At 58.6% G+C, this 25,130-nt stretch overlaps 1 protein-coding gene across 1 annotated transcript in view; it reads left to right on the forward strand.

Annotated features, from left to right (window-relative positions):
* The first annotated feature begins 12,279 nt into the window (after positions 1–12,279).
* Positions 12,280–25,130, forward strand: part of LOC128903428 (antigen WC1.1-like) — a 41,683-nt gene continuing 28,832 nt past the window's right edge. The window contains 4 exon segments of the mRNA XM_054187439.1: positions 12,280–12,812; positions 13,046–13,366; positions 13,453–13,767; positions 14,125–14,439. Coding sequence (XP_054043414.1) covers positions 12,374–12,812; positions 13,046–13,366; positions 13,453–13,767; positions 14,125–14,439 — 1,390 coding nt within the window. The 5' untranslated portion in view covers positions 12,280–12,373.

Raw genomic sequence — 25,130 nt, forward strand, 5'->3', positions numbered from 1 at the left:
AAATTGCTTAGTCACTAGCACAACATGTTTTCTGCCTTCTCAGTTCTCATTTTTCCCATGTACTAATTCCATCTTCTACCACCTGTTTTGCCCTTAATCTAATCTCTCACAGCAGGGAGGCTGGCTCACATGGCCATTTTCTCTCAGACACATTCCTACAATCCCGTACCTCCCCAATGCAGTTCTGCGTCTTCTCCCTGGACCCCAACCTGCACCCAAACCCCAAACCCATCCTGGTCACCATCACGGTGCAGGGCCCTGTGGGGCTGGGGCAGCTCTATGGGGCGGCCCTCTGGGTCTGAGGGGGGTCTACTCTGGGGTGGGATAGGGATGGTCCTAAAACTAAATGCTGTCAGCTGACAGGCTGACAGGCCATGAGCTGACCCACGGCTCGTGTAGGTTTGGTGAGATCCTTCATGTCTGGACACCTGACAGGCCAGGAGCAGGCCCACGCCCTGCGGCTGTGCTTATGAGGTCGCTCATGCCTGAGTAGCCAGTGGGCCAGGAACAGGCCTAGGGATTGTGTAGGTGCCTGTGAGGTCACTGGTGCCTGCGCAGACGACAGGCCAGGAGCCGTCACCTGGCTTGTGGATGTCTCTGCGATGTCACTGGTGCCTGAGGAGCCCGGGAGAAACGTGTCTTGTGCTGGGTATTTTGAGGTCCCAGGTGCCTGAGAAGCTGGTAGGCCAGGACTAAGCCCCCATCTTGTGTAGGTGTTTGCAAGGTCACCTGTGACCGCTCAGCTGACAGGCCAGGAAGAGGCCCATGGGTTGTGTAGGAGCTGGTGAAGTCACTGCTGCCCGCGTACCTGGTAGGGCAGGAGCAGGAACATGGGTGGTGTCACAGGTGCCTGAGTAGATGATGCCACTAAAATAGTATTTGGTCCCCACCCCAATATGGGGTTTTTGGAAGAACCATCGTCAGCAGAAGCCCGGACACAGCACACACACACGTCTGACAGCGGGACTCCTGAGCACGCAGCAGCAGCAGCAGGAGGGTGCGAGGTCACGGTCACCGTAACCCCTGCGCACACAGGGGTGGCAGCAGGAGGGACGGGAGCTCCTTCTTCAGGTTCTTCTGCTCCTCCTTGACGTGCTCCTCCCCCGCCTCCAGGAACTCCAGCTCCTGCTGCAGCTTCTCCTGCCACAGCTGGAGGTCGGGGGAGGTCCTGCCTGCCCCCACCATCTGCCTGCACCCCCTCCTGCCCGCCGCCCACCTGCCTGGACCCTCTCCTGCCTGCACCCCCTGTGCCCACACCCACCTTGTGGCAGGTGTCAAGGTCCTCCAGGTCCTCGGGTTCGGGCACCAGGAAGGACAGAGACGGGGCAGGGTGTGGGGCGGCAGCTCCTCCTGGGGGGGCGTGGGGGGGGCTGCACCCAGGGGTGGCGGCACCCGGGGGGAGGGTGGTGGTGGTGAAACCCAGATGCGAGAGGACACCTGGGCAAGGGGGGGCACCCGGACATTGCAGGGGGACAGTACCCATGGGTTGGGGAGAGCACCCAGAGGTGGGGAGGGGGGGGTGCCCAGAGTATGGGGGGGTGTCACCCTTGGGGGCACACAGAGATTCGGGGGGGAGGGAGCACCACCCATGGAGGGGGGGAGAAGAGGTGGGAAGGGCACGAAGACACTGGGGGGGGGTCCCATGGGGAGGAGTCGCCCAGAGACTGGGGGGCTGTCACCCATGGGGGGGCACCCAGAAATTGGAGGGGGACGCCAGAGATGGGGAGGGGGTAGCCAGAGACTGAGGGGGACATACAGAGATACGGGGAGGGGGACGCCAGAGATGGGGGGGAGGCACCCAGATATTCGGGGGGGCGCAGCCAGAAAGTGGGGGGGCACCCTCGGATGGGGGGGAGACCCAGAACCGTGGCGGGACCCGGAAGCGGGATCACGCGGACATGGCGGGGGGGGACCGAGCGATGAGCGCGACCCGGTAGCGGCGGCCGCCCACGGGCGGGTGGGGGCCGGGGGGTCCCGGGAGAGTCTCAGCGGTGTCCCGTCCCCCCCCAGGGTGTCCCCGGGCCAACCGACCTGCGCGACCTCCCGCGGCGACCCCAGCTCCGCCATGCTGCCGCGCGTCACAGGCCAACGCCCACCGCGGCCGGAAACCGAGACGACTTCCGGCGCAGGGGATGATGGGAGATGGAGTACGGGCCAGAGCGGACCAGTCATCCCAGTACGGGCCAATACTCCCAGTATGGACCAGCATAGAGCGATCCCAGTGCGGTCCCAGTGCTCCCAGTATGACTCCCTGACTCCCCCCAGTGCTCCCAGTGCGGTCCCAGTGCTCCCGGTATGAATCCCTCACTCCCCCCAGTGCTCCCAGTATGACCCCCGTTATTCCCCCCGGTGCTCACTGTGCGGTCCCAGGGCTCCCAGTATGACTCCCTGGTTCCCTCCAGAGCTCCCAGTTCAGTCCCGGTGCTCCCAGTACGACACCCTGACTCCACCCAGTGCTCCCAGGGTGCTCCCAGTCCTCCCAGTATTACTCCCTGAGTTTCTCCAGTATTTCCAGTACTTTCCCAGTGCTCACAGTATGACCCCAAGGGATCCACCCAGTGCTCCCAGTGCTGTCCCAGTGCTCCCAGTATGACTCCCTGGTTCCTCCCAGAGCTTCCAGTACAGTCCTAGTGCTCCCAGTATGACCCCCTGACTCCCCCCAGTGCTCCCAGGGTGCTCCCAGTGCTCCCAGTATGACCCTCTGACTCCCCCCAGTGCTCCTAGTGCGGTCCCAGTCCTCCCAGTATGACCCCCTGACTCCCTGTAGTGCTCCCAGTGCGGTCCCAGTGCTCCCAGTCTGACTCGCTGACTCCACCCAGTGCTCCCAGTGCTGTCCCAGTGCTCCCAGTATGACCCCCTCACTCCCCACAGTGCTCCCAGTTTGGTCCCAGTGCTCCCAGTATGACCCCCTGACTCCCCCAGTGCTCCCAGTATGACCCCCTCACTCCCCACAGTGCTCCCAGTTTGGTCCCAGTGCTCCCAGTACGACACCCTGACTCCCCCAGTGCTCCCAGGGTGCTCCCAGTGCTCCCAGTATGACCCTCTGACTCCCCCCAGTGCTCCCAGTGAGGTCCCAGTGCTCCCAGGATGACCCCCTGACCCCCCCCAGTGCTCCCAGTGTGGTCCCAGTGCTCCCAGTATGACTCCCTCACTCCTCCCAGTGCTCCCAGTATCTCTCTCTGGTTACTCCCAGTGCTCCCAGTATGGTCCCAGTGCTCCCATGGTGTGTTTTAGCCTCAGAGGACAACAAAGAACCACGTGCCGCTCGCTCGGGCCTTCCCAATACGGGAAGAATCGGAAGAAAAAAGGCAAGACTCTCGGGTTGAGACAAAGGCAGTTTCACAGAACAGCAAAGGGAACGAGAAAACAACAACAATCACACGGACAGAGGAATGTACAAACACGATTACGGAACCGCCGCTCCCCGCAGATCCCCGATCGGACCGGTACCCCCAGCCCGCTCCAAGCTGAGAAGTCCTGCCCCCTCCCCCGGCAGCTCAGGGTGGGCATGGCTCACATGGCATGGAATACCTGCGTCCTGGGGAGAATGAACCCTGTCCCCGCCGCAACTAGGACATTGTCCACCCCTTATTCCAGACCATCTATGCCATGCCCACATCTTACAGGTTCCAATGAATTGCCACCACTTTCCCCTGTCACGTATATATATACACATATATTCATGCAGATATAGTGCCCTTAGTCTATGGGCCATCCCTCCAAAGTGTCCGTTGAGTTCATTTCATCCATGGCTCTGGGCTCCATCTGTTAGAACAGTCTGTGTCCTGGAGAGAATTAACCCTATCCCTGCCGGAACCAGGACAGCAGCCCAGAAAGCCAATCATAGCCTGGGCTGCATCTACAGAAGCCTGGCCAGCAGGTGGAGGGAGGGGATTCCCCCTCTCTACTGCAATCTCATACGATTTCATCTGGAATGCTGTGTCCAGTTCTAGGGGCCCCAGCACAAGAAAGACGTGGACCTGTTAGAGAGCGTCAAGGGAAGGATCACCAAAAATCATTGGAGGCTGGAAGACCTCTCCGAGGAAGAAAAGCTGAGAGAGTTGAAGTTGTTGAGCCTGGAAACAAAAAAGGTCCAAGGAGACCTTCTTGTGGCCTTTTAACCTATGAGGCAGGCTTATAAGAGAGAGAGAGAGATTTTACCAGGGCCAGTAATGACAGGACACGGGGCAATGGCTTTACACTGAAGGAGGGCAGATTTAGATTGGACATAGGGAGGAAATTTTACAATGAGGGTGGTCAGACACTGGAAAAGGTTGCCCAGAGAAGTTGTGGATTCCCCATCGTTGGCGATTTTCAGGGTCAGGTAGGGCAGGGCTTTGAGCATCCTGATCGAGTCACAGATGTCTCTAAAAAACAGGGATTGGCCTACATGACCTTTAAATCTACCTGGCTGCCCTCCTGGGCAATGGCCTCATCATCACTGCCGTAGCCTGTGACCACCGCCTCCACACCCCCATGTACTTCTTCCTCCTCAACCTCGCCCTCCTCGACCTGGGCTGCATCTCCACCACTCTGCCCAAAGCCATGGCCAACTCCCTCTGGCACACCAGGGCCATCTCCTTCTCGGGATGTGTTTCCCAGGTCTTTTTCTTTGCCTTCTTGATGTCAGCAGACTTTTGTCTTCTCACCATCATGGCCTACGACCGGTATGTTGCCATCTGCAAACCCCTGCACTATGGGTCCCTCCTGGGCAGCAGAGCTTGTGTCCACATGGCAGCAGCTGCCTGGGGCAGTGGCTTTCTCAGTGCTCTGCTGCACACAGCCAATACATTTTCAATACCTCTCTGCCAAGGCAATGGCCTAGACCAGTTCTTCTGTGAAATCCCCCAGATCCTCAAGCTCTCCTGCTCAGACTCAGACTACCTCGGGGAAGTTGGGCTTATTGTGTTTGGTGCCTTTTTTTCTTTTGCGTGTTTTGTTTTCATTGTGGTGTCCTACGTGCAGATCTTCAGGGCCATGCTGTGTATCCCCTCTGGGGAGGGACGGCACAAAGCGTTTTCCACGTGCCCCCCTCACTTGGCCGTGGTCTCTCTCTTTATCAGTTTTGGCATGTTTGCCTACCTGAAGCCCACCTCCATCTCCTCCACAGATCTAGACTTAGTGGTGTCATTTCTGTACTCGGTGGTGCCTCTAGCAGTGAACCCCCTCATCTACAGCATGAGGAACCAGGAGCTCAAGGATGCCCTGAGGAAACTATTGCAATATATTGTATTTCAGCACCAATGAGGTAACTGTCTTTCTCCTACGACTACCAGCATATTCACAGAAAATAGCAGGACGACCTTTTGTTCATAACCTTTTTACGTGCTTTCTTTGGTAGTTTCTTTCTTTCTTTCTTTCTTTCTCTTTCTTTCTTTCTTTCTTTCTTTCTTTCTTTCTTTCTTTCTTTCTTTCTTTCTTTCTTTCTTTCTTTCTTTCTTTCTTTCTTTTTCTTTCTCTTTCTTTCTTTCTTTCTTTCTTTCTTTCTTTCTTTCTTTCTTCCTTCCTTCCTTCCTTCCTTCCTTCCTTTTTTCTTTCTTTCTTTCTTTCTTTCTTTCTTTCTTTCTTTCTTTCTTTCTTTCTTTCTTTCTTTCTTTCTTTCTTTCTTTCTTTCTTTCTTTCTTTCTTTCTTTCTTTCTTTCTTTCTTTCCTTCCTTCCTTCCTTCCTTCCTTCCTTCCTTCCTTCCTTCCTTCCTTCCTTCTTTCCTTCCTTCTTTCCTTCTTTCTTTCCTTCTTTCTTTCTTTTTCTTTCTTTCTTTTTCTTTCTTTTTCTTTTCTTTCTTTCTTTCTTTTGTTCCTTCCTTTTTCCTTCCGATATTACTTGTTTTCTTGTCTCTCTTTCTCTATTTCACTGTTTCTCTTTTTCTCTCTTCCTCTTATTTTAGGCTTGTGATAATATTATTCCTAAGCTCACATTTTTAGCATCCCAATGATGAGATGTACATGAGAAGCCAGACTCCCTCCATACTTGAAACAAAATAAAGGCAGCAGCAGAAAATCAAGCCGTGAATGAATGCTTTATTTTGCTTTGCTTACACACGCAGCTTTGGCTTTACCTGGGCTGAGCTGGAAAGTGCTCGGGAGAGGAAAACACCAGTGCAGTGCTCAGCTGTGTGAGTGTGAAGGCTGGGTGCACACAGCAGTGTTCTCACACAGCCAGGCCTTCTGGAGAGACAGGAAGGACCAGCAGAGCAGGACCTGCTCTGTGCCACGGTCCCTGGACACCCCGGGGAACCTGCCCCAGGGTAATCGTCACCAACCAGCCCCTCACAGCTGCAGCAGCAGCCACTCACCTCAGCTCAGAGAGCTGCTCTGTCCCTCCATGGAGGGACACAAAATGACTGCATCAGAAGTTTGTTCTTGCATCACAGACTTAGGAATACACATTTCATGTGTGTGATGAGATGAATTTGAGGGAGCACAAGTGCCAGCAGCTACTCCTAGGAGTGTCTTGTTGTGGGAAACTCAGTTTCCCGAGATCACTTCAGGTTTGGAGTAACATCTGCTGGGTAACCACCACTGGCATGTGCTCCCTTGGGTGTAGGTCATAGAGACATCGAATCATAGAATCACAGCATGGTTCGGGGCTGCCAGCGCACATTGCCAGTTCATGTTCAGTTACTCCAGCCCCAGCATCCTCACGCCCGTCTCTGCAGGGCTGCCCTCAATCCCTTCGTCAACACACTCCATGAGTCTCCTGCACTGCTCACAGCTTCATGGGATGCTCTTCCAGCAGCTGCCAGGGTGACTGGAGTCCCCCAGTAGATCTCAGCCTCTGAGTGTGGTGCTTCCTGAAGGTGAAGTAAGAACGCTTCGTCAAAAGGCTCCTCTTGCTCGGGTGGCCTGTAGCAAACCCCAGCCGTGAGGATTCCAGCTGCACAAGGGTGCTCAGCTCCTCCTCTTTGTTCCCCAGGCTGCGTGCGTTGGTACAGAGGCACTTCAGCTGGGCCACTGACCATGACAACTTCTTTAGAGGAACACACCCCAAATCCTATGAAGCATTTCACAGCCGTTTCCCTGTGGGTTCCGAACACACCAGCAGCCCCTGGCCCTTCTCTCTTCCTAAAAACTCCATCCCTTTCCCGGTCAATCCAGTCTGACATGCAACTGACCTCTTTTACACCGTGTTCTGCCTCCCCCCTCTTGGTTCCTCCCTGCTCCCCCTTCCGCTGCATGTCCCTCAGGGCTTTGCACAGCTCTATTCATTCCCGCATCCCTCCCAGACCAGGCTCCCTCTGACTCACAACGTTCTCATTTCAAACGGCCACTTGATCTTCCTGGAGGTGCCACCTGGACTTTCTTGATGGCCCACCAATTCCTGGGACTAGCAAAAGCTCTTTCTTGCCATGGACTCCATGGTTCTTTTCTCAAGTTTGTGGCTCAGTGCACTCTCCTTCTGCTTTCCCCTTTTTTCTCCCCGTTTCCCCATTAACAAGGTCCCCGCGCAGATGACCTTGCTGGAATAAACACTCCCCCTCTCACACGCCTCCATCCCTCAGCGTGACTGACCACCTTTGGTTCCCATCGCTGCCTCCCTGAGCCTTTGCCCTCAGGTTTGGGGCCCTGCACCTTCTTCTTGATGGCCACTCGGCCTGACAGCTGCCCCGCCCACCAGCTTCCGGGGGAAGTCCCGCCCCCTCTCCTCTACTGGGCCTCTGCTCTCTTCTGATTGGCTGCCAGCACCGGCCACCCTGGCTGGATGGACCCGGAAGTGCATCGGACCCAGAAGGCCCTTCCCCTCCATGCACGGGGGCCGCCATTGTGGTTTGTCCGCCATTTTATGCCGAGATGCCGCCATTCCCTGGCAGGGAGCTGCCATTTGGTTAAAGATCACACAGCTCCGAGATTGGCTAACGGCCATTTCTTGACACCGTCACACCCGCGTGTTCTCAGGCAGCCCCTGGGATGGGCCGCCTGCCTCGTTTGGATATAAAAATAGAAAATTTATAGACAATATAATCATATATTGTATATATCTATGAAAGGAAGTGTATAATTCTACTAATGAATTTAGTTTTTTTTAATAATACACACATTCTTTTTATATATATACTTATGTATATGTGTATAGATTTCTACATAGGTAAACATTAATAAACATATAGAAATTAAATTAATAATTTTTGTTTCTAAAGTTTGCATAACTATAAATTTGAAATGGAGCTATAGTTTTGAATTGAATAAACCCTTCTTCAATAAGATTTAGTGTAGTGAAGAATTAGAGTTTAAATGTGAACGGAAGCAGAAGGAAAAGGCCGGGTGGGGGTGCCCCACTTTACCAGGCTGCAGAACAAGCCCTGACAGGGTGGGCTGGGGGGAATTCAAGAGGGCGGAGGGGTGCCCGAAAGGTGGTGGGGCACGGACACGCTGGAACATGCCCAGGGGCTACGGCCCCCTTCTAGGAGGGGTGAGCAAGTGTGTAGGTGCCTGTGAGGTCACTGGTGCCTGTGCAGACGACAGGCCAGGAGCCGTCACCTGGCTTGTGGATGTCTCTGCGATGTCACTGGTGCCTGAGGAGCCCGGGAGAAACGTGTCTTGTGCTGGGTATTTTGAGGTCCCAGGTGCCTGAGAAGCTGGTAGGCCAGGACTAAGCCCCCATCTTGTGTAGGTGTTTGCAAGGTCACCTGTGACTGCTCAGCTGACAGGCCAGGAAGAGGCCCATGGGTTGTGTAGGAGCTGGTGAAGTCACTGCTGCCCGCGTACCTGGTAGGGCAGGAGCAGGAACATGGAGGGTGTAGGGTGTTGTGGTGTCAAGGGTGCCCGAGTAGATGACAGGTTGGGAGCCAAGCAGTAGTTTATGGAGGTGTTTGTGAGGTCATTGGTGTCTGAATACCTGATAGGCCAGGAGCAGGAACGTGGCTTGTGAATGTCGCTCTTGTGATTTCACCGCTGCCTGTGTAGCTTTTGGGCAAGGAGCAGGCATATGGTTTGTGTGGCTGCATCTGATACCATTAAAATAATACTTGGACCTCACCCCAATATGGCTTTTTGGAAGAACCGTCGTCATCAGAAGCCTGTACACAACACGCACACATGTGTGACAGCGGGACTCCTGAGCATGCAGCAGCAGCAGCAGGAGGGTGTGAGGTCATGGTCACTGTAACCCCTGAGCACACGGTGGTGGCAGCAGGAGGGACGTGAGGTCACTGTCGGTACCACTCATGAGCACACGGCAGCAGAAGTAGGAGAGTGTGAGGTCACCGTCAGTATAACCCACGAACACACAGCTTGGGCAGTAGGAAGGACGTGAGGTCACGTCACCGATGTCACCCCGTGCCCGTGGGGCTCGGTGCAGAGCGGCCATGTGCATGACAGGGGCATGACGGGGGCTGGGAGCTGCCCGTCCCCGTGTCTGTGAGGCCGAAGGAGCAGCCCCTGCGGCCCTGGCTGGAGCAGTCGGGGTGGGGGTGGCTCGGGGGCACCCCAGGGATGTGCCTGGGCATGGCGCCAGGAGGAAACCACAGACTTCCTGCCCGGGCGCTGCGGGGGGAGCGGGGGGAGCGCGGCGAGGCCACGTGGGCTGTGGTTTGTGCACCTGCAGGCTCCAGCTCCCGCTCCGCCCGCAGGGAATAACGGCCCCTGGGTGACACACTGAGAGTCAGGGACACGTCTGAGCCTCTGGGCTGTCTGTCTGCTGCCAGGGCAGGGACATGATCCAGCTCCAGCTCCTGCGAGGGACTCACTGTGGGGGTCTGCAGGGATGGACGGACAAGCCAACACTCCTGGGATGGAGCCCTTGCCCTGGATGAAGACCTCTCCCAGCTGCTGCTCCCAGCACAGTGAGGTCCATGTCAGGGGCAGGGGCTGTTTCCTCCCCATCCTGACACAGACCCTGGTGCAGTCCCCGCTCCATGGTCACCGCAGCTTGGGGGCAGTTGGACATTTGCCTCATGGCTTCTTGGATGAGCCCAGTGCAGGAGATGCTCAGTGCTTCCAGGACCACAGCAGGGTGCAAGGGGTGACCGACCCAATTCCCCTGCACACCCAGCTTGTCCCATGATGATCCGCCACCACATCGACCATGACACTGGCAGCGGGACATATATGTCCCTCATATATGGTCATGAACGGCGCTGGAGAAGTTCATTGGCGGGCTGGGCTGTGTCGGAGGGGAGATAGCTCCCGATAACGTCTAAAAAGGTGCTGCTGCTTCGATTGGCTCCTTCCGCAGCTGGGTCGGCATCTGCAGAGATATATCACCCTCCCATCATCGACGTCCCCGTGAGTCCCCAGGAGCTGTGACAGGGAGTGGGGAAGAGCAGGGCTGTGCCAGCAGGGCAGGAGGCTCAGGATGGGAATGGAGGGACTCCTGTCCCCTCGGGTGCTGTGGCTGCTCCTCTGGGTGCAGCTCTGCAGAGGTAAGTGCTGGCTCCCTTTTCCCACAGCCCAGGGCCATCGGGTACCAGTGGGGTCATCAAGAGCCCTTTGGGAAGAGGGTTTCTTTCCAAGTGCCGCTGAGATGAGGGTCAGAAGGAGCTCAGGTCTATGGACCCTGTGCCTTTGCCTGTGTCCATCTGGGTGGGAGAGGGTGTCTCCATGATGCTGTTAAGGGGTGCTGGGCTGGGGAGGAGCAGGTGCCCTGCGCACGGCCTGGCGATACAGGTTTTGGGTGGGCATGGGCAGGGGCCCTTTGAGGTGGGAGGAGGTGCTGAGGGCTGTGGGACAGAAAATGGCCCAGCGGGTCTGCAGTTAGCACCCCCAGCCTGCACAGCCCATGGGGAGTGGGGGGACGCCCACACATCCCCAGGGAGAGCCTGGAGGGGAGAGGGCTCCCATCCTGGTGCCTGTGACAGGCAGGGGGGACCCCAGACGTGCACTCTGGGACTCGGCGCTCTCCTGACCAGTCCCATCTCGGTGGTTGAAGGGGCTGCGGAGGTGAGGCTGGAGAATGGCGGCGGACGCTGTGCTGGGAGAGTGGAGGTGAAACACCAGGGCCAGTGGGGGACCGTGTGTGATGACTCCTGGGACACGAATGATGCTGCAGTGGTTTGTAAGCAGCTGGGCTGTGGGTCCGCTGTCAAAGCTCATGCTGAAGCATACTTTGGGGCAGGATCCGGCCCCATTTGGATGGATGATGTTAATTGTCACGGCACAGAGTCGGCCCTGTCTGACTGTAGACACAATGGATGGGGCCAAAGCAACTGTTATCATTCTGAGGATGCTGGAGTGACATGCTCAGGTAAGGAGCCAATCTCTTCCCCACCTTTGGGACTGGGACAGGAGAAGGGACCTGGCTGTGCCCTCAGGGAGCAATGAACGGCTGCCAGGGCAGGGTCCTGTGTTGCTGGTCACACTGCCAAGCTGGGACTGTCATTACTGGTGTCCCTGGTCCCTGAGGAAAGACCAGTGGGGTTCACCCACCACTGGGCCCCAAGATGGTTCATCCCACCCTCAGTTGGTGCCTGGGGCTGGGAGATGAATCCCCCTCAATGCCCCGCATTTTTTGTTGGTCCTCATCTTTCTTCTCCAATTCAGCCAGGACCTGTCTGGCATTGCTGAGGGCCAGGTTCCCCTGTGCCAGAGGCACCGAGAGCTGCTCACGCGGCCACCCACAGCCCCAGAGAAGGGTGCAGAGTGGCCAGTGGCTTTTGGGTTGTGCCTCCTGGCAGACACAAGTCCCTCAACCAAAGCAAAGGGGCCGCTCCAAGGGAAAAAGCCCTGTCCTTGGGCAGAGGAGCAGGGTGTCCCTGGTATATCTGTGCCATCAGCACCCATTGGGAGCTGCTGGGAGGGCCGTGGGTCTCTTTGCCTGTGGCCACTGTGCAGGCCAGGTGGGACATGGGTATGTAACTGCCAGAGGGCTGTGGGAACTCACAGGGTTCTTTGGTTACTCCAGGATTTGTCCGGCTGGTTGGAGGGGACAATCCCTGCTCAGGACGAGTGGAGATCCATGATAGGAACAAGTGGAAAACTGTCTGTGACTCCGCCTTTGGTCTCAAAGCTGCCGACGTGGTCTGCAGAGAGTTGCAGTGTGGCACAGCCCTGTCTGTCCCCGGGGCAGCTCACTTTGGAGAAGGGGCTGGTCCCATGTGGGACAGAGAGCTGCAGTGTGTGGGGAATGAATCCCTTCTCAGCTCCTGCCCCACGGGGTCCCCCAGGGACCAGCCCTGCACCCACGCGAATGCTGCTGGTGTCACCTGCACACGTAAGGACTCAGGGCAGGGTGTTACCACCAGGGGTGTGCCGATGATGGGGGAGCAGGGACGGGACTGTGCTGTGCTGGGTGTGAGGACAGAAGGGGTGATCACAGAACCATAGGATGGTCTGGGTTGGAAGGGACCTTTCAATGTCATCTAGTCCAACTTGCCTGCAACCAGCAGGGACCTCTTCAACTAGATCAGGTTGCTCAGAGCCCCATTAAACCTGACCTTGAATGTTTGCCTGCAGCCCTAAAATGGTGCAGAAGGAGGAGAAAGGCAGGGTGTCCATTTGCCCTCTACTCCACCACCCAAGGGAGAAAAGCACAAGTCTGCCCTGTCTCATCCTTCTCTGTCCAGAGTTCACAGGGTTCAGGCTGGTGAACGGCAGCACGGCATGTGAGGGGAGGGTGGAGGTCCATGTGTAGGGGACCTGGGGCACCCTCTGTGCCTCCCGCTGGGATCTCTTGGACGCCCGCGTTCTCTGCCGTCACCTCAACTGTGGGTTTGCTGAGTCCATTCCTAAAGGAGGGCGTTTTGGGAGAGGAACCGGCCCTGTCTGGATAGACTCCTTCCACTGTGACGGCACTGAAGCCCACCTGGGAGAGTGCCCAGTGACTGCCCTGGGGGCCTCGCCGTGCTCCCATGAGAACGACGCTGCTGTCATATGCTCAGGTGAGTGCAGGAAAACACTCGGTTACTCTGTTTTCCTCTTAAATGCTCCCAAAGCAGGGGACCCTGTGGCAGTGCAAGGCTCTGGCTCAGAAGCTCCCCACAGAGGGCTGGCAGCAGGCAGGCGAGCTCCAAGGCCCTCCTGCAAGGGTGCCAGAGCCTGGAGACGTGCTGCAGGCTGCCGGGCTCCCCGATGCCGCCAAGGGCTGGGGCATGGCTGCTCTCCCCAGGCCCAGCTCGCTTCGCATCCCTGCGGCTGGTGGGTGGAGGAAGCCCGTGCGACGGGCGAGTGGAGATCTTCCAGCACGGGACGTGGGGCAGAGTCCTGGATGAGCAGTGGGACGTGCAGGAGGCCAGCGTGGTGTGCCGGCAGCTGCAGTGCGGAGAGGCAGAGGCAGCCTACAACCCCCCAAAGGCTCAGAGAGGGACGGGTCCCGTGGGGCTGCGCGGGGTGCGGTGTGCAGGGCACGAGGCCAACCTGACCCTCTGCAACACCTCCCTGCCTGAGAGTGCGCTGGAAGCAGGGATTGCCGAAGACGTGGGGGTCGTCTGCTGGGGTGAGTGGCGCTGCACGGCCCCCCCAGGCTCTGGGCTGGGTGGGCAGCCGGCCCTTGACGGCAGCCGGGGTTTCCTCCTCCTACAGGGAGCCGTCAGGTGCGGCTGGTGAACGGGCCTGGGCGCTGCGCTGGGAGAGTGGAGATCTACTACCAGGGCAGCTGGGGGAGCGTCTGCGATGACGACTGGGACCTGTCTGATGCTGCCGTCGTTTGCCGCCAGCTGGGCTGCGGAGGGGCGCTGGAGGCAGTTGGCTCCGCTCGCTTCGGGGAAGGCTCTGCTCAGATCTGGCTGGAGAGCGTGAACTGCTCCGGGGCCGAAGCTGCTCTCTGGGACTGCCCGGCAGGGTCCTGGGGGCAGCACGACTGCGGGCACAAAGAGGACGCAGGAGTCGTCTGCTCAGGTGTGTGCTGGGGACTGTGGTGGGAGCCCAGTGCCCAGGCAGGCCGGGACGAGGGGAGAGCCGGACACGGCCGAGGCTGTTCCTGGCCAGCTCTGAGCCCCTGACAAAGGCCACCATGGGGACACCCATGCACAGGTGCCCTCAGTCCCACCGGGGGTCCCTGGAGAGCTCTGCTGTCCCTGACGGTCCGCAGGGAGGGCAGGGGTGTCTGTCCATCAGGGACATTTCTCTGTCCGTGGGTGCAAGGGGGACTTGCTGGACGTGCCTTTGCCTGTCTGAGGGCCTGGCGGGTGCAGGGGTGTCCCTGCTCCCCCAGCCCCAGCCCAGCCTGTTCCCCCTCGCTGCCTTTCCTCCCAGAGTTCATGGCCCTGAGGCTGGAGAACGGCACCAACTGCTCCGGGCGCCTGCAGGTTTTCTACAATGGGACGTGGGGGAGCGTTTGCTCCAACTCCATGACTCCTGAAACTGTGTCGCTGGCATGCAAGGAGCTGGGCTGCGGGGACAGAGGGTCCCTGGAAACACAACGGCCCTACGGCAGGCTGTCTGGCACGGCCTGGCTGGATCGTGTGGAGTGTGGGGAGAGAAACAGCTCCTTCTGGCAGTGTCCCTCCGCTCCCTGGCACCCGCAGTCATGCGACGACCTGCGAGAGGAGACCCACATCACCTGCAAGGGTAATTCTGAGCTAGCCGGGCACCAGCATCCCCTGCGTTCCTGCTCCTGGCTGGGCATGGTCAAATTCCGGGGCCTGCGGGGGCCTTTCGTTTCCAAGGCAGACGCTGCTGCTGCTGGTACCAAAAATGGGACTTCCTCTCCCGGAGCCCCACACATTCACCAGCGGTTGCCAGCCGGGCTCCCAGCTTCGCCTGGTTGAGGCAGAGGTTTCTTGAGGCAAGGTCCCAGAAGGGAACAGCCAGGGCTCTGAGGAGTGTCCCTTCCATGGACACCCTCCTGCTGCTCTGTGACCCAGGGTCCCTTTGGGGCTGAGCAGTCAGGGTCCCCCACATTGCCGAGTGTGTGTCCCCCGAAGGACCGGGGTTCAGCTGCTGCCATGGGTGGGTGGCACGAGCTGAGCTGAGCCCCGCTCTCTGCTGCACGCCCCCCTGCAGCAGCCCCTTCACCACAGCGTTTCCCTCTGCAGGGGGTCAGCCAGAAACGCCCCCGGCCCCAATGGCTGCGTGCCCCAGCACCCCGAGCTGCACAGGTAGCTGCTCCTCTGCATGCCCCTCTCGCCTGGCAGGGCTCTGCCTGCTGTCCCGCGGCCCTGGGAGCTCTCTGCCTTCTCCAGACAGGGAGAAGATTCGTGCCGTGGGAGGGGAGAAGGGGTGCTCTGGCCGAGTGGAGGTGTGGCACCGTGGCTCCTGGGGGACGGTGTGTGATGACTCTTGGGACATGCGGGATGCCGAGGTGGCATGCAGGCAGCTGGGCTGTGGCCCTGCGGTGTCTGCCCTGGCTGAGGCTGCATTTGGGGAGGGGAGCGGCCCCATCTGGCTGGAGCAGGTGGAGTGCCGGGGGACAGAGCCATCTCTGCAGGACTGCTGGGCCCGGCCTGGGGACAGCGGTGCCTGCCGCCATAAGGAGGACGCGGCCGTGAACTGCTCAGGTGAGCGGCAGGGCTGCAACACCTCAAAGGGCAGGGACACCTCACAATTTCCTCCATTGGCTGCCATCATGGCTCCAGAGCTCCTGAGAGCAAGGCCATCCCTGCAGAGCAGGAGAGCCTTTTGCCGAGTGGGCAGCAGCTTCTGTGGGGCTGGGTGTCCTCCAGCTTCTGCCCGCAGGGCCCTGCAGCCCCCAGGGGCATCTCCCGGGCTGCCGGCTCTGTCCCTGCTCTGGGCCCTGCGCTCCTTCCTGGCCATGCTCACCAGTCGTGCAGGAGGGGCGATTTGGGTGGGATGTGGCAGGGATGTCTGCACATGCACACGTGCGCACACACACACACACACACGCTGTGTCAGAGAGGAGGCTCCCTGGTACCTGCACCCCCACCCTCTCAGCCCAGCTCTCCTTCTCCTCCTCTGCAGATGCACCCAGGACGGCAGCACCAACCCCTCCAGCAGGTAACCCGTCCTCCCCACCAGCGCTGGGTCTTCTTGGGGCCAGGCTGTGACCCACAGCCGGGGGGAAGGGGCTCCTTGCTGGGCTGTGAAACTCCCAGGAGGAGGCAGCGGGGTAGCGGTGGGGCGGGAGGCTGGGGAGGGCTGTCATTCACCCACTCAGGTGGGAGCTTCCCCATCCCTCGTCCCCTGAAACCCGGTACGTAATGGGGGTCAGGACTGGGGTGTGCCGGCCCCTCACCTCTCCCAGGCCTGGTGCTGCCCTTTCTGTGTTCCTGCCATGCAGATCCCACGCGGGGCCATCTGACCGGCAGCGGGAGAGTCTCATTGCCCGTCATCATGTGCATCATCCTGGGAGCCCTTCTCTGCCTGCTCCTGGCCCTCCTGGCCGGGCAAGTGCGAAGCGCCAGGGCTGGGCGCAGAGGTGGGTCCCCTCCCAGGGGAAGATGCCTGCTGGCAAGGCCAGGGGTGCCGTGGGGTGTCAGTGAGTGGGAGAGGCAGAGCTGGGGGGACGAGAGTGTGTGCTCTCTGCGGGATCCCATCCCCTCTCTGACCATCCCTGGGCCAGCCCTGCCTCTGTCCACAGGCTCTGAGAGAGCTCAGGAGCCCTTCCCTGAGGCCGTGTACGAGGAGATCGGTTCCAGCCCAGCATGGCAGAAGCAGGCAAGGTTCAGCGGCTCAGGTTGGTGTGCGTCCCTCGTTGAGGACACATCTACAGTGCTCTTTCCCCTGGCTGCCACGCAGGGTTGACCCCTGCAGCCCCCTAACCCATGGTTCGTGCGGTTGTGGGGCTGTTGGATCTGTGTGGGGAGCACCCATGTCCTGGGCCCAGGAGAGAAGCTTTCTCCCCACCTGCTCTGCGCGTCCCATTTGGGGACAGCCCCTCTCTGCCTGCCCCTGCACACTGGGGGACACCTGAGGGGTGAGGGAAGGGGCTGTCCCAGGGCAGCTCTGGCAGGCCCTTGGAGATGGGCTTTGTCCCAGGGCAGCAGGGTGAGTCCTGAGCCCTCGTCCCCGTGCAGCCGTGGCTCTGTGGGTCCCATGTCCCCAGCAGCACTGAGCACAAGCTGGGTCAGCACAGCACACTCCCCTGACACCCGCTGGGCCTCTCTCCAGGCTCCTATTCAGAGGGGTCCCTGAGCAAGCTGCAGCCCTACCCCGGGGACAGCGAGGAGGAGGATGGTCCATGGCCAGCACCAGGTAATGGGGGGAAGGAAGGGGTGGATCTCTCCTCCCTGCAGAAATGTGATGGACAGCAGTGTCACTGAGCGTCACCCTCGGAGCTCGGAGATCGGGCAGGATCTCCTGTGGGGCTGCAAACACCAATGTCGGAGCCCCACGTCCCTGCGCATCCTCCCATCCTCTGCTCTGCAGAACGCATCTTCTCACTGTCACCAGCTCTCCTCTCCTTTCAGATGTCCCTGTCCTGCCTGGAGGTGACCCAGCTGATGGCTATGATGATGCCAGGGAGGTTTCTGACCCTGGGGAGGATCCTTCCCCTGGGCAGGAAGACTGGGAAATGCCCAGGGTGACAGAGGAAGGATCTGGACCCACGGATACCCCTGGAGGTGAGAGGGAAAGAAAGTGCTGCTGGTTCCTGGGGTGGCATCCCCGGTGCTGGATGAATCGCTGTCACACTGAGAGCCCACTGTGCTGGGGTGGGGGAACCTGCCCCAGGAGCTTTTCCTTGGGGGCACCATGGGTGGGAGAGGGAGCTGAACGTCTCGGGACTGGTGAGGAGAAGGGAGGAAGGTGATGTACAGCCCAGGAGAGGCACCCCATGGGGTGAACATGCAATGGCCTGCCTTGCTTCTTGCAGGGCCAAACCTGCTCTCCCAGAGAGGTGCTGGTGCCCCCGGAGCTAAGGGGGATGGCTGGTCCCTGTCCCCAGAGAGCACGGGCTATGACGATGCTGAAGAGGTGTCTGTGGCACATCCCCCTGAGGACACAGAGGCTGCGACACCGGAGCTCAGTGCACAACGGTCCCTGAGCCCCGGGCCAGGAGAGCCCGTCCCTGCAGTGCAGCTGGGGGCAGCCAGGAGGGAGGAGAGGTCTGTGCAGCTGGGAGAGCCGTGAGCACCAGGGAACCCTCTCCCTTTTCCCACGGGCAGCAGAAACTGCCAGGGGTTTCCTCGATTTTGATTCCCCTGTTTTTACACAGGAGTCCCCATATCGGTTCTTATTAAAAGCCTTTGAGCCAGAGCTGTGCTTGCCTGCCCAGGTGCTTTAGTGTCTCCCTGAGGGTGGTTGGAGGAAACCGAAGCCCAAAGACATGGCGGTGGGGAAGGGGCATGTCTCGGGTGGGTGTGTGGTGCAGGGCAGTGAGCTGAGCTCAGGTCCAGCACAGCTGCCCTTCTCTCTCCTGAGAGGGGGCTCCAAGGAGGCAGCGCACACAGCCCTCCTCACCCCACAGCCAGACCCTGGCTGGGCAGGGCAGGCCCACAGTGCCTGCAGAGGACCAGAGGCTCCAGCTCCAGCCTTTCCCTGAGGCTGGGCATTCAGGGAAGAAGCCCCTTGGAGATGCTGGGGATGGAAGCCAGGATCTCCCACATGCAAAGTGGGCGCTCTGCCACTGAGCTACACCCTCTGGAGCCTTCCCAGCAGGAGACACTGTCCTCCCATGAGGGGTCTGTCACAGGCACAGCCCCGTTGTCCCCTGGGTGCCCAGGGACCCTCTGCAGGAAACAGCACTTGAGCCCTCCTGAGATGGGGGAAGTCCGCAGTGCCTCTCCCCTGGGGCCTGATCCTGGCACAGGGCTGCACTGCAGAGCACTGCCCCTCCAGCGTCTCTGAAGAGCGATGGGGCAGAAGGAGGCTCTGGCTGCAGGTGCTGCTCCCACGCTCTGGCCCCCTCCAGGGCCAACGGAGAGGAGAACACTCCTGAGCCTCCTCTGCCCCCCAGGGCAAGGGCAACACCCCTGTGTGCCACATCTGTGCGCAGCGGCACAGGAGGAGAAATACAACAGGGTGAGGGACATGCCCTCCCTGGGGTGAGGTTCTCACAGGCTCTGATGGCACCCCAGGGTGTGCGATGAAGCAACATGGGGGCAGAAAGCTCACACGCCCTCATCCATGTAGCGGGCCTCCTCCTGCACCCCTCTGCCCCGCAGCATCCCTGGAGGTGGGGTGAAGGGCAGATTTCCATCTCCATGGGGCTGATGCCCAGAGAGGAGCATATTGGTGTGTTACCAGTCATTGGAGCAGGGGGGCAAAGGGGGACAAGAAATTCTGCTCAGGACAGCGTGTGACTAAACCATACCGATGGCCATGCACTCCGGTGGGTGATCCTCAGCGTGGCTTTGTCAGCTGTCCCGGGCACATCAGAGGTCTCACTGCAACACCCCCCCAGGGGAAGGATGCTGCCATTCAGGCCGCAGCTCCAGGGAGTGCCTCTCCCTGGGACTATGGGTCCAGTGGCCTCTGCTCTGGGAACTGAAGACAAGGTGCAGGAGGCGCCTGAGGAGGGGAACAGACTCTGCACCCTTGAGCATGACAAAGAGGAGAGGAATTGGGTCGTGCAGAGACCCCGCAGAGGACACATCCCGATCCTGTGGAGCAGGGAAGGAGGCACAGCTGGAGACCACCCCACAGCAGCCCTGAGTGGAGAGTCCTGCCCAGGGGGAGGCTGGGGACTTGTGGGGCTGGAGGAAGGCTCCTTCTAAGCCACAGATGTGCAGGTCCTGGGCAGGGACAGTGCTCTGGCAAGAGGTGAAGGAGCAAGCAGGGCTGGGGCAGGCTGGAAGGCGGCAGACAGGCTCTGCAAAAAGCAGAGGGAGAAAAATCACTGCTGAATCCCAGGGCTGAACCAGGCACCTTTAGATCTTCAGTCTAACGCTGTCCCAGCTGAGCTCCTTCAGCCCTGCCCCAGCAGCCCTTGTCCCTGGGCCACCCCTGCCGGGCCCCAGGCTGACACCGAGGAGGAGTGCTCCTCAGGGAGGTTCCCAGGGAAAAGCTGTGCCCAGCCCCGGACAGAGGGGACCGGGCCCCTCCCTGCCTCCAAGGCCAGGTGGGCTCCAGCTTTGGTGGAGGCCACGTTACGCTGGGCGTGCCAAGATGTGTGTGGGCCTCCTACAAAGGGGACAGGAGTGAAGGTAAGTGGGCAGGCCAGGCATGTGCAGCTGCAAAGGCTGAGGGTCAAAGAAGCATAGGACCGATGGAAGACCTTATCACCTGGAAAGCCTCCTCCCACACCTTTTTTCCCTTGCTGAACTTTGCTGCTTCCTTCCCAGCTCCTCTCCCTCCTTCCCCCTGAGCAGTGCAGGGCGATGGGGAATGGGGGTCCTGGGCAGTCCATAACAATTCCTCTCAGCTGCTCCTTCCTTCTACCACATTTCCCATGGGGTCCCTCTTACTGGCTACAGTCTTTCGAGATAAACCTGCTACAGCATGGGCTCTCCTCAAGCTGAAATTCTTTCAGGAAATGTCCAGCCTGTCCAGTGTTGGGTCCTCCACCAAGTGCAGGGATTACCTCCTCCGCTGTGCTCCTCTCCTTAGGCTGCAGGGAAATACCTGCTCTACTGTGGTATTCTCCACAGGCTGCAGAAGACCATCTGCTCTGGCACCTGGAGCACCTCCTCTCCCTCCTTCTTCACTCACCCTGGCGTTTTCAGGGCTGTTTCTCACACTGTTTTTCCCTCACTCCTCTCCCACTCGAGCACTTGTGTCCTTTCTTATATACACTCTCACAGAGGTTCCACCATCCTCGTTGACGGGCTCAGTTTTGGCCAGCGGTGGGTTTCTTTTGGAGCCGTCTGGAACCAGCTCTGTCTGGCACGGAAGCAGCCCCTGGTCTCTTCTCACAGAGGCCCATGCCTTCAGCCCCACCACTACCAAACCCTGGAGACGGACACCAATTCCACAAGCCCTGGCCCTGCACCACAAACACTCTGGTGTGAGTCCTCCCCCCGCATGGTCACAGGGTACAAGCTGTACTCCGAGGATTTTTCCTCCTGGGCACTTTCCAGCCCAGCCCAGCTCCCTCCAAGCTCTGCCACCTCCCCTGCCCTCTCTCCATCCCAGCCCAGTCTGCGCTGGCCCAACAGCAGAGCCTGCCCCAGGGTGCTGCAGAGCTCTGGGCACTCACTCCACAGCCACAGCCCCTCTGAAGGGCACCGCAGCTGCTGGGGGGCAGAGGAGGGTCAGCCCCAGAGACGGGGGGCATTTGGGCACAAGGCAAAGGCAGTCAGTGGGCCCCTGTGTCCTCCTCCCCAGGATATTCTGAGGGGTCTGCAGCCCCTCTGTGCCATCCCCTCTCCCCAGCCCAGTACAAGAGCCCTGGCCCTGGGGACCCTCAGGCAGCTCCTGCCGCCCCAGGGACAGAGTGGCACTGGGACAGCCTGCCCCAGGCTGCTGCAGCCAGAAAGGTCTTCTCATTTCCCGTTTATTCAGCCCTGCTGCTGATGGGTCTCAGGAAAAGAAGTGTTAGCTGGTTCATTTTTTTTATTTAAACACACAGAGAGACTGACTCTTCATTTACACAAATGCTTTGTGTCACAGATGAGATGTGAAAAGTTAAGGAGGAGGGGAGGAATAGTGAATGCTTGTCACACCAGATGCTGTGAATCCTTTGCAGAGGAAGGTACACAGTCTATGGCTGCTGAAAAATGTCCAATCAGTTTCCTCAGGGCATCCTTGATCTCCTGGTTCCTCATGCTGTAGATGAGGGGGTTCACTGCTGGAGGCACCACCGAGTACAGAAATGACACCACTAGATTCAGGAATGAAGAGGAGACAGAGGGGGGCTTCAGGTAGGAAAACACCCCAGTGGTGATAAAGACGGAAACCACAGCCAGGTGAGGGAGGCACGTGGAAAAGGCTTTCTGTCTTCCCTGCTGTGAGGGCATCCTCAGCACAGCCCTGAAGATCAACACATAGGACACCACAATGAAAACAAAACACGCAAAGGCAAAAAAGGTACTAAAAGAAAGAAGCCCAACTTCCCTGAGGTAGTCTGAGTCTGAGCAGGAGAGCTTGAGGATCTGGGGGATTTCACAGAAGAACTGGTCCACAGCATTTCCTTGGCAGAGAGATGTTGAAAATGTATTGGCAGTGTGCAGCAGAGCAGTAAGAAAGCCACTGCCCCAGGCAGCTGCTGCCATGTGGACACAAGCTCTGCTGCCCAGGAGGGACCCATAGTGCAGGGGTTTGCAGATGGCAACGTAGCGGTCGTAGGCCATGACTGTCAGAAGATAAAACTCTGCTGTCATCAAGGTGACAAACAGGAAGACCTGTGCAACACATCCCGAGAAGGAGATGGCCCTGGTGTCCCAGAGGGAGTTGGCCATGGCTTTGGGCAGAGTGGTGGAGATGCAGCCCAGGTCGAGGAGGGCGAGGTTGAGGAGGAAGAAGTACATGGGGGTGTGGAGGCGGTGGTCACAGGCTACGGCAGTGATGATGAGGCCATTGCCCAGGAGGGCAGCCAGGCAGATGCCCAGGAAGAGCCAGAAGTGCAAGAGCTGCAGCTCCCGTGTGTCTGCGAATGCCAGGAGGAGGAAGTGGGTGATGGAGCTGCCGTTGGACATCGGATCCCTTTGTTCCCGAGGTACTGCCAAAGGAGGAAAGCACACTCACAAGTCAGGACAGCCCTGAGCAAATCTCTTCCCATTGCCTGCCCTTCCAAACCCAAGCCCCGGAAACACAATTTGCCTGTGTCCTTTTTTCCAGGAGCTTTCTGCATTGCCCTTGTTGGAGCTCTCATTGTTGCTGGCCAAGTGTGCCATGAGGAGCAGAGCTCTGCTTGTGGGCTCCCAAGGAGTCATCCCTGCTCCACAGCAGCGGGGATTGGGGAAAGGGGTTACAGCTTCTGCCATTCACTAGTTACCTCATCTGTAATCCACTTGTAACGCAGAGGAGCTGCTCAGCATTTTCCTGCAGGAAAACCTCAAGGAAGCTCCTGGTTGTCCTAAAGCTGCAGTGACGTGAGCAGAGCCAGCTTACTCCTCAGCCTTGTCGGGGGGGGAAAGACCACGCAGCTCTTGACTCACTCCCCCCACACTCACTGCAGAGGGATAGGGATAAGAGGGAGAAAAAGGAATAAAAATCTCATGGGCTGAGATACAGACAGTTTGATAGACCAGTAACGGGAAAGAAAATAAAAATCATTGTAAAAGAATATAGGAAACCAGGAGTGATGCAGTACAATTGCTTACCCCCCGATGCCCATCCCGAGCAGCGAACACGGATTCCTGCCGCCCGGCCAACCCCCATTTCTGTACTGAGCAGGACCAGCCCGAGGCATTTTATTGACCTCTCTGGTGGTTTTGGTGCTGAGCCCATGAAGCTCAGACACAGGGGAAGCTGATGAAACCTCTCCAGAAGTCAACGTCAGATGCAAACTCCAAAGTTTCTTGGAGCGTTAATGGGTCCCACTGAGGGCCATTAGTGCCAAAGGCTCCTGGGGGCTCGTTCGAGGGAAAACTGGAGGCAGTGAGGGCAGGTAGGCAAAGGCAATGGAGAGGTGTCTCTGATGCTGGCTAATGCTGAATGTGTGAGAGGAAGGCAAAGGGCCAAGCCCTGGCCTCCAGCCCCTGGGAAGGGAGATCCTGCCCAACAAGCACAGCTCAGGGCTCTTCCTGGGGCATTGTGATGGGAGGACGTGCAATGCCAAGGGCAGAAAGACAGAATGACGGCTCCCGGGTGGGGAAGAGGAGGCGCTAAGGCCCTATTGCTGTAAGGATAAGGTGTCTTCTGGTAGCCTTGGTGGCACAGACAACAGCCACAGCCAAGAGGAGAAAGACATAAGCACTGTTGGGGGCTTTCAGCCTTGCCAACTCCCTTGATCATCTCCACCACAGGCTGTGCTATGGTGTCCCACATCTGCTCCTCTTCCCCTGCAGGCTGCAGACATCCCCCCTGCTTCCCGTCTTGCTCTCCCCTCAGCATCTCACTGCCTTTACTCATCTCTCTCCATCGTCCTTGGCTGGTCCTGAAACACAACACCTTGGGCTGATCCCGACTCCCTCTGGGTGATCTGTTGCAGCACAGCGCTGCCCTTGCAGTGGCATTTCTTTCTCCTGGTGTCCAGTCTCCACCTCCCAAGCTGCCCTTTGTTGCATTATTTCTTTCTCCTGCTGTTTTCCGCCAAAGAAAAGATCCATCATCTCACAAACAACCTTTCAACCAGTTTCAGGCCATTCCAATAGTGCCCAGAGCCTCCCTGCCACTGGGCCAGAGAAGCCCAGGTCCCTCAGCCTCTCCACCAAGCACACGTGCACTGGGCCCTAAAGGCCATCTTGGCAGACCTCCTCTGGACACTCTCCAGGTCCTCTCCACTTCTCCAAAATGGGGAGCCGCACATTGGGACACAGCTGTGTGCGTTGGGCCACAGCAGTGCTGAGTCAAAGGGGAAGGTGACTCAAGTTGCCTGGGGGGCACACGCTCCTCCTCCTGCAGCCCCGTAGGCAGCCGGCCTTGTTCATAGTGAGCGTGCACCACTGGCTCATGAGGCGTCCCTCAGGGTGCCCAGCCCCGTCTCCGCAGGGTCACTGCTCAGCACATCAGGTCCCAGCCTGTCCTGCTGCATTGGGGTTATTCTTCCCCGGGATGCAGGACTGGACACTTCTCCTTGAAAGACTTCAAGATGTTTCTGTTGGCCAAATCCCAGCGTTTCTCCAGCTGTCCCTGGACTCAAGCTCCATTTGGTCAGCTGTTAATGTTTGTGTGCAGATGGTCACCCTGATGCTTGTTCCCCAGGGCTCGGTATTGGGGCCAGTTCACTTTAAGATCTTTATCAATGATCTGGACGAGGGGATCGAGTGCACCCTCAGTAAGTTCGCAGATGACACCAAGTTGTGTGGGAGTGTCGATCTGCTTAAGGGTAGGAACACATTGCAGAGGGATCTGGAGAAGCTGGATTGATGGTCCAAGACCAATGGTGTGAGGTTCAACAAGGCCAAGTGCCGGGTCCTGCACTTGGGTCACACCAACCCCATGCAGCGTTACAAGCCTGGGGAGGAGTGGCTGGAGAGCTGCCCTGCAGGAAAGGACCTGGGGGTGTTGGTTGACTGCCGGCTGAATATGAGCCAGCAGTGTGCCCAGGTGGCCAAGGCAGCCAACAGCATCCTGGCCTGTGTCAGGAACAGTGTGGTGAGCAAGAGTAGGGAAGTGATTGTCCCCCTGTACTCGGCACTGGTGAGGCCCCACCTGGAGTACTGTGTCCAGTTTTGGGCCCCTCACCACAAAAAAAGACATTGAGGTGCTGGAGCAGGTCCAGAGAAGGGCAAAGGAGGTGGTGAGGGATTTCGAGGATAAATTTTATGAGGAGTGGCTGAGGGAGCTGGGATTGTTTAGCCTGGAGAAATGGAGGCTGA

Source organism: Rissa tridactyla, unplaced genomic scaffold, assembly GCF_028500815.1.
Source record: "Rissa tridactyla isolate bRisTri1 unplaced genomic scaffold, bRisTri1.patW.cur.20221130 scaffold_33, whole genome shotgun sequence".
Classification (NCBI taxonomy): Eukaryota; Metazoa; Chordata; class Aves; order Charadriiformes; family Laridae; genus Rissa; species Rissa tridactyla.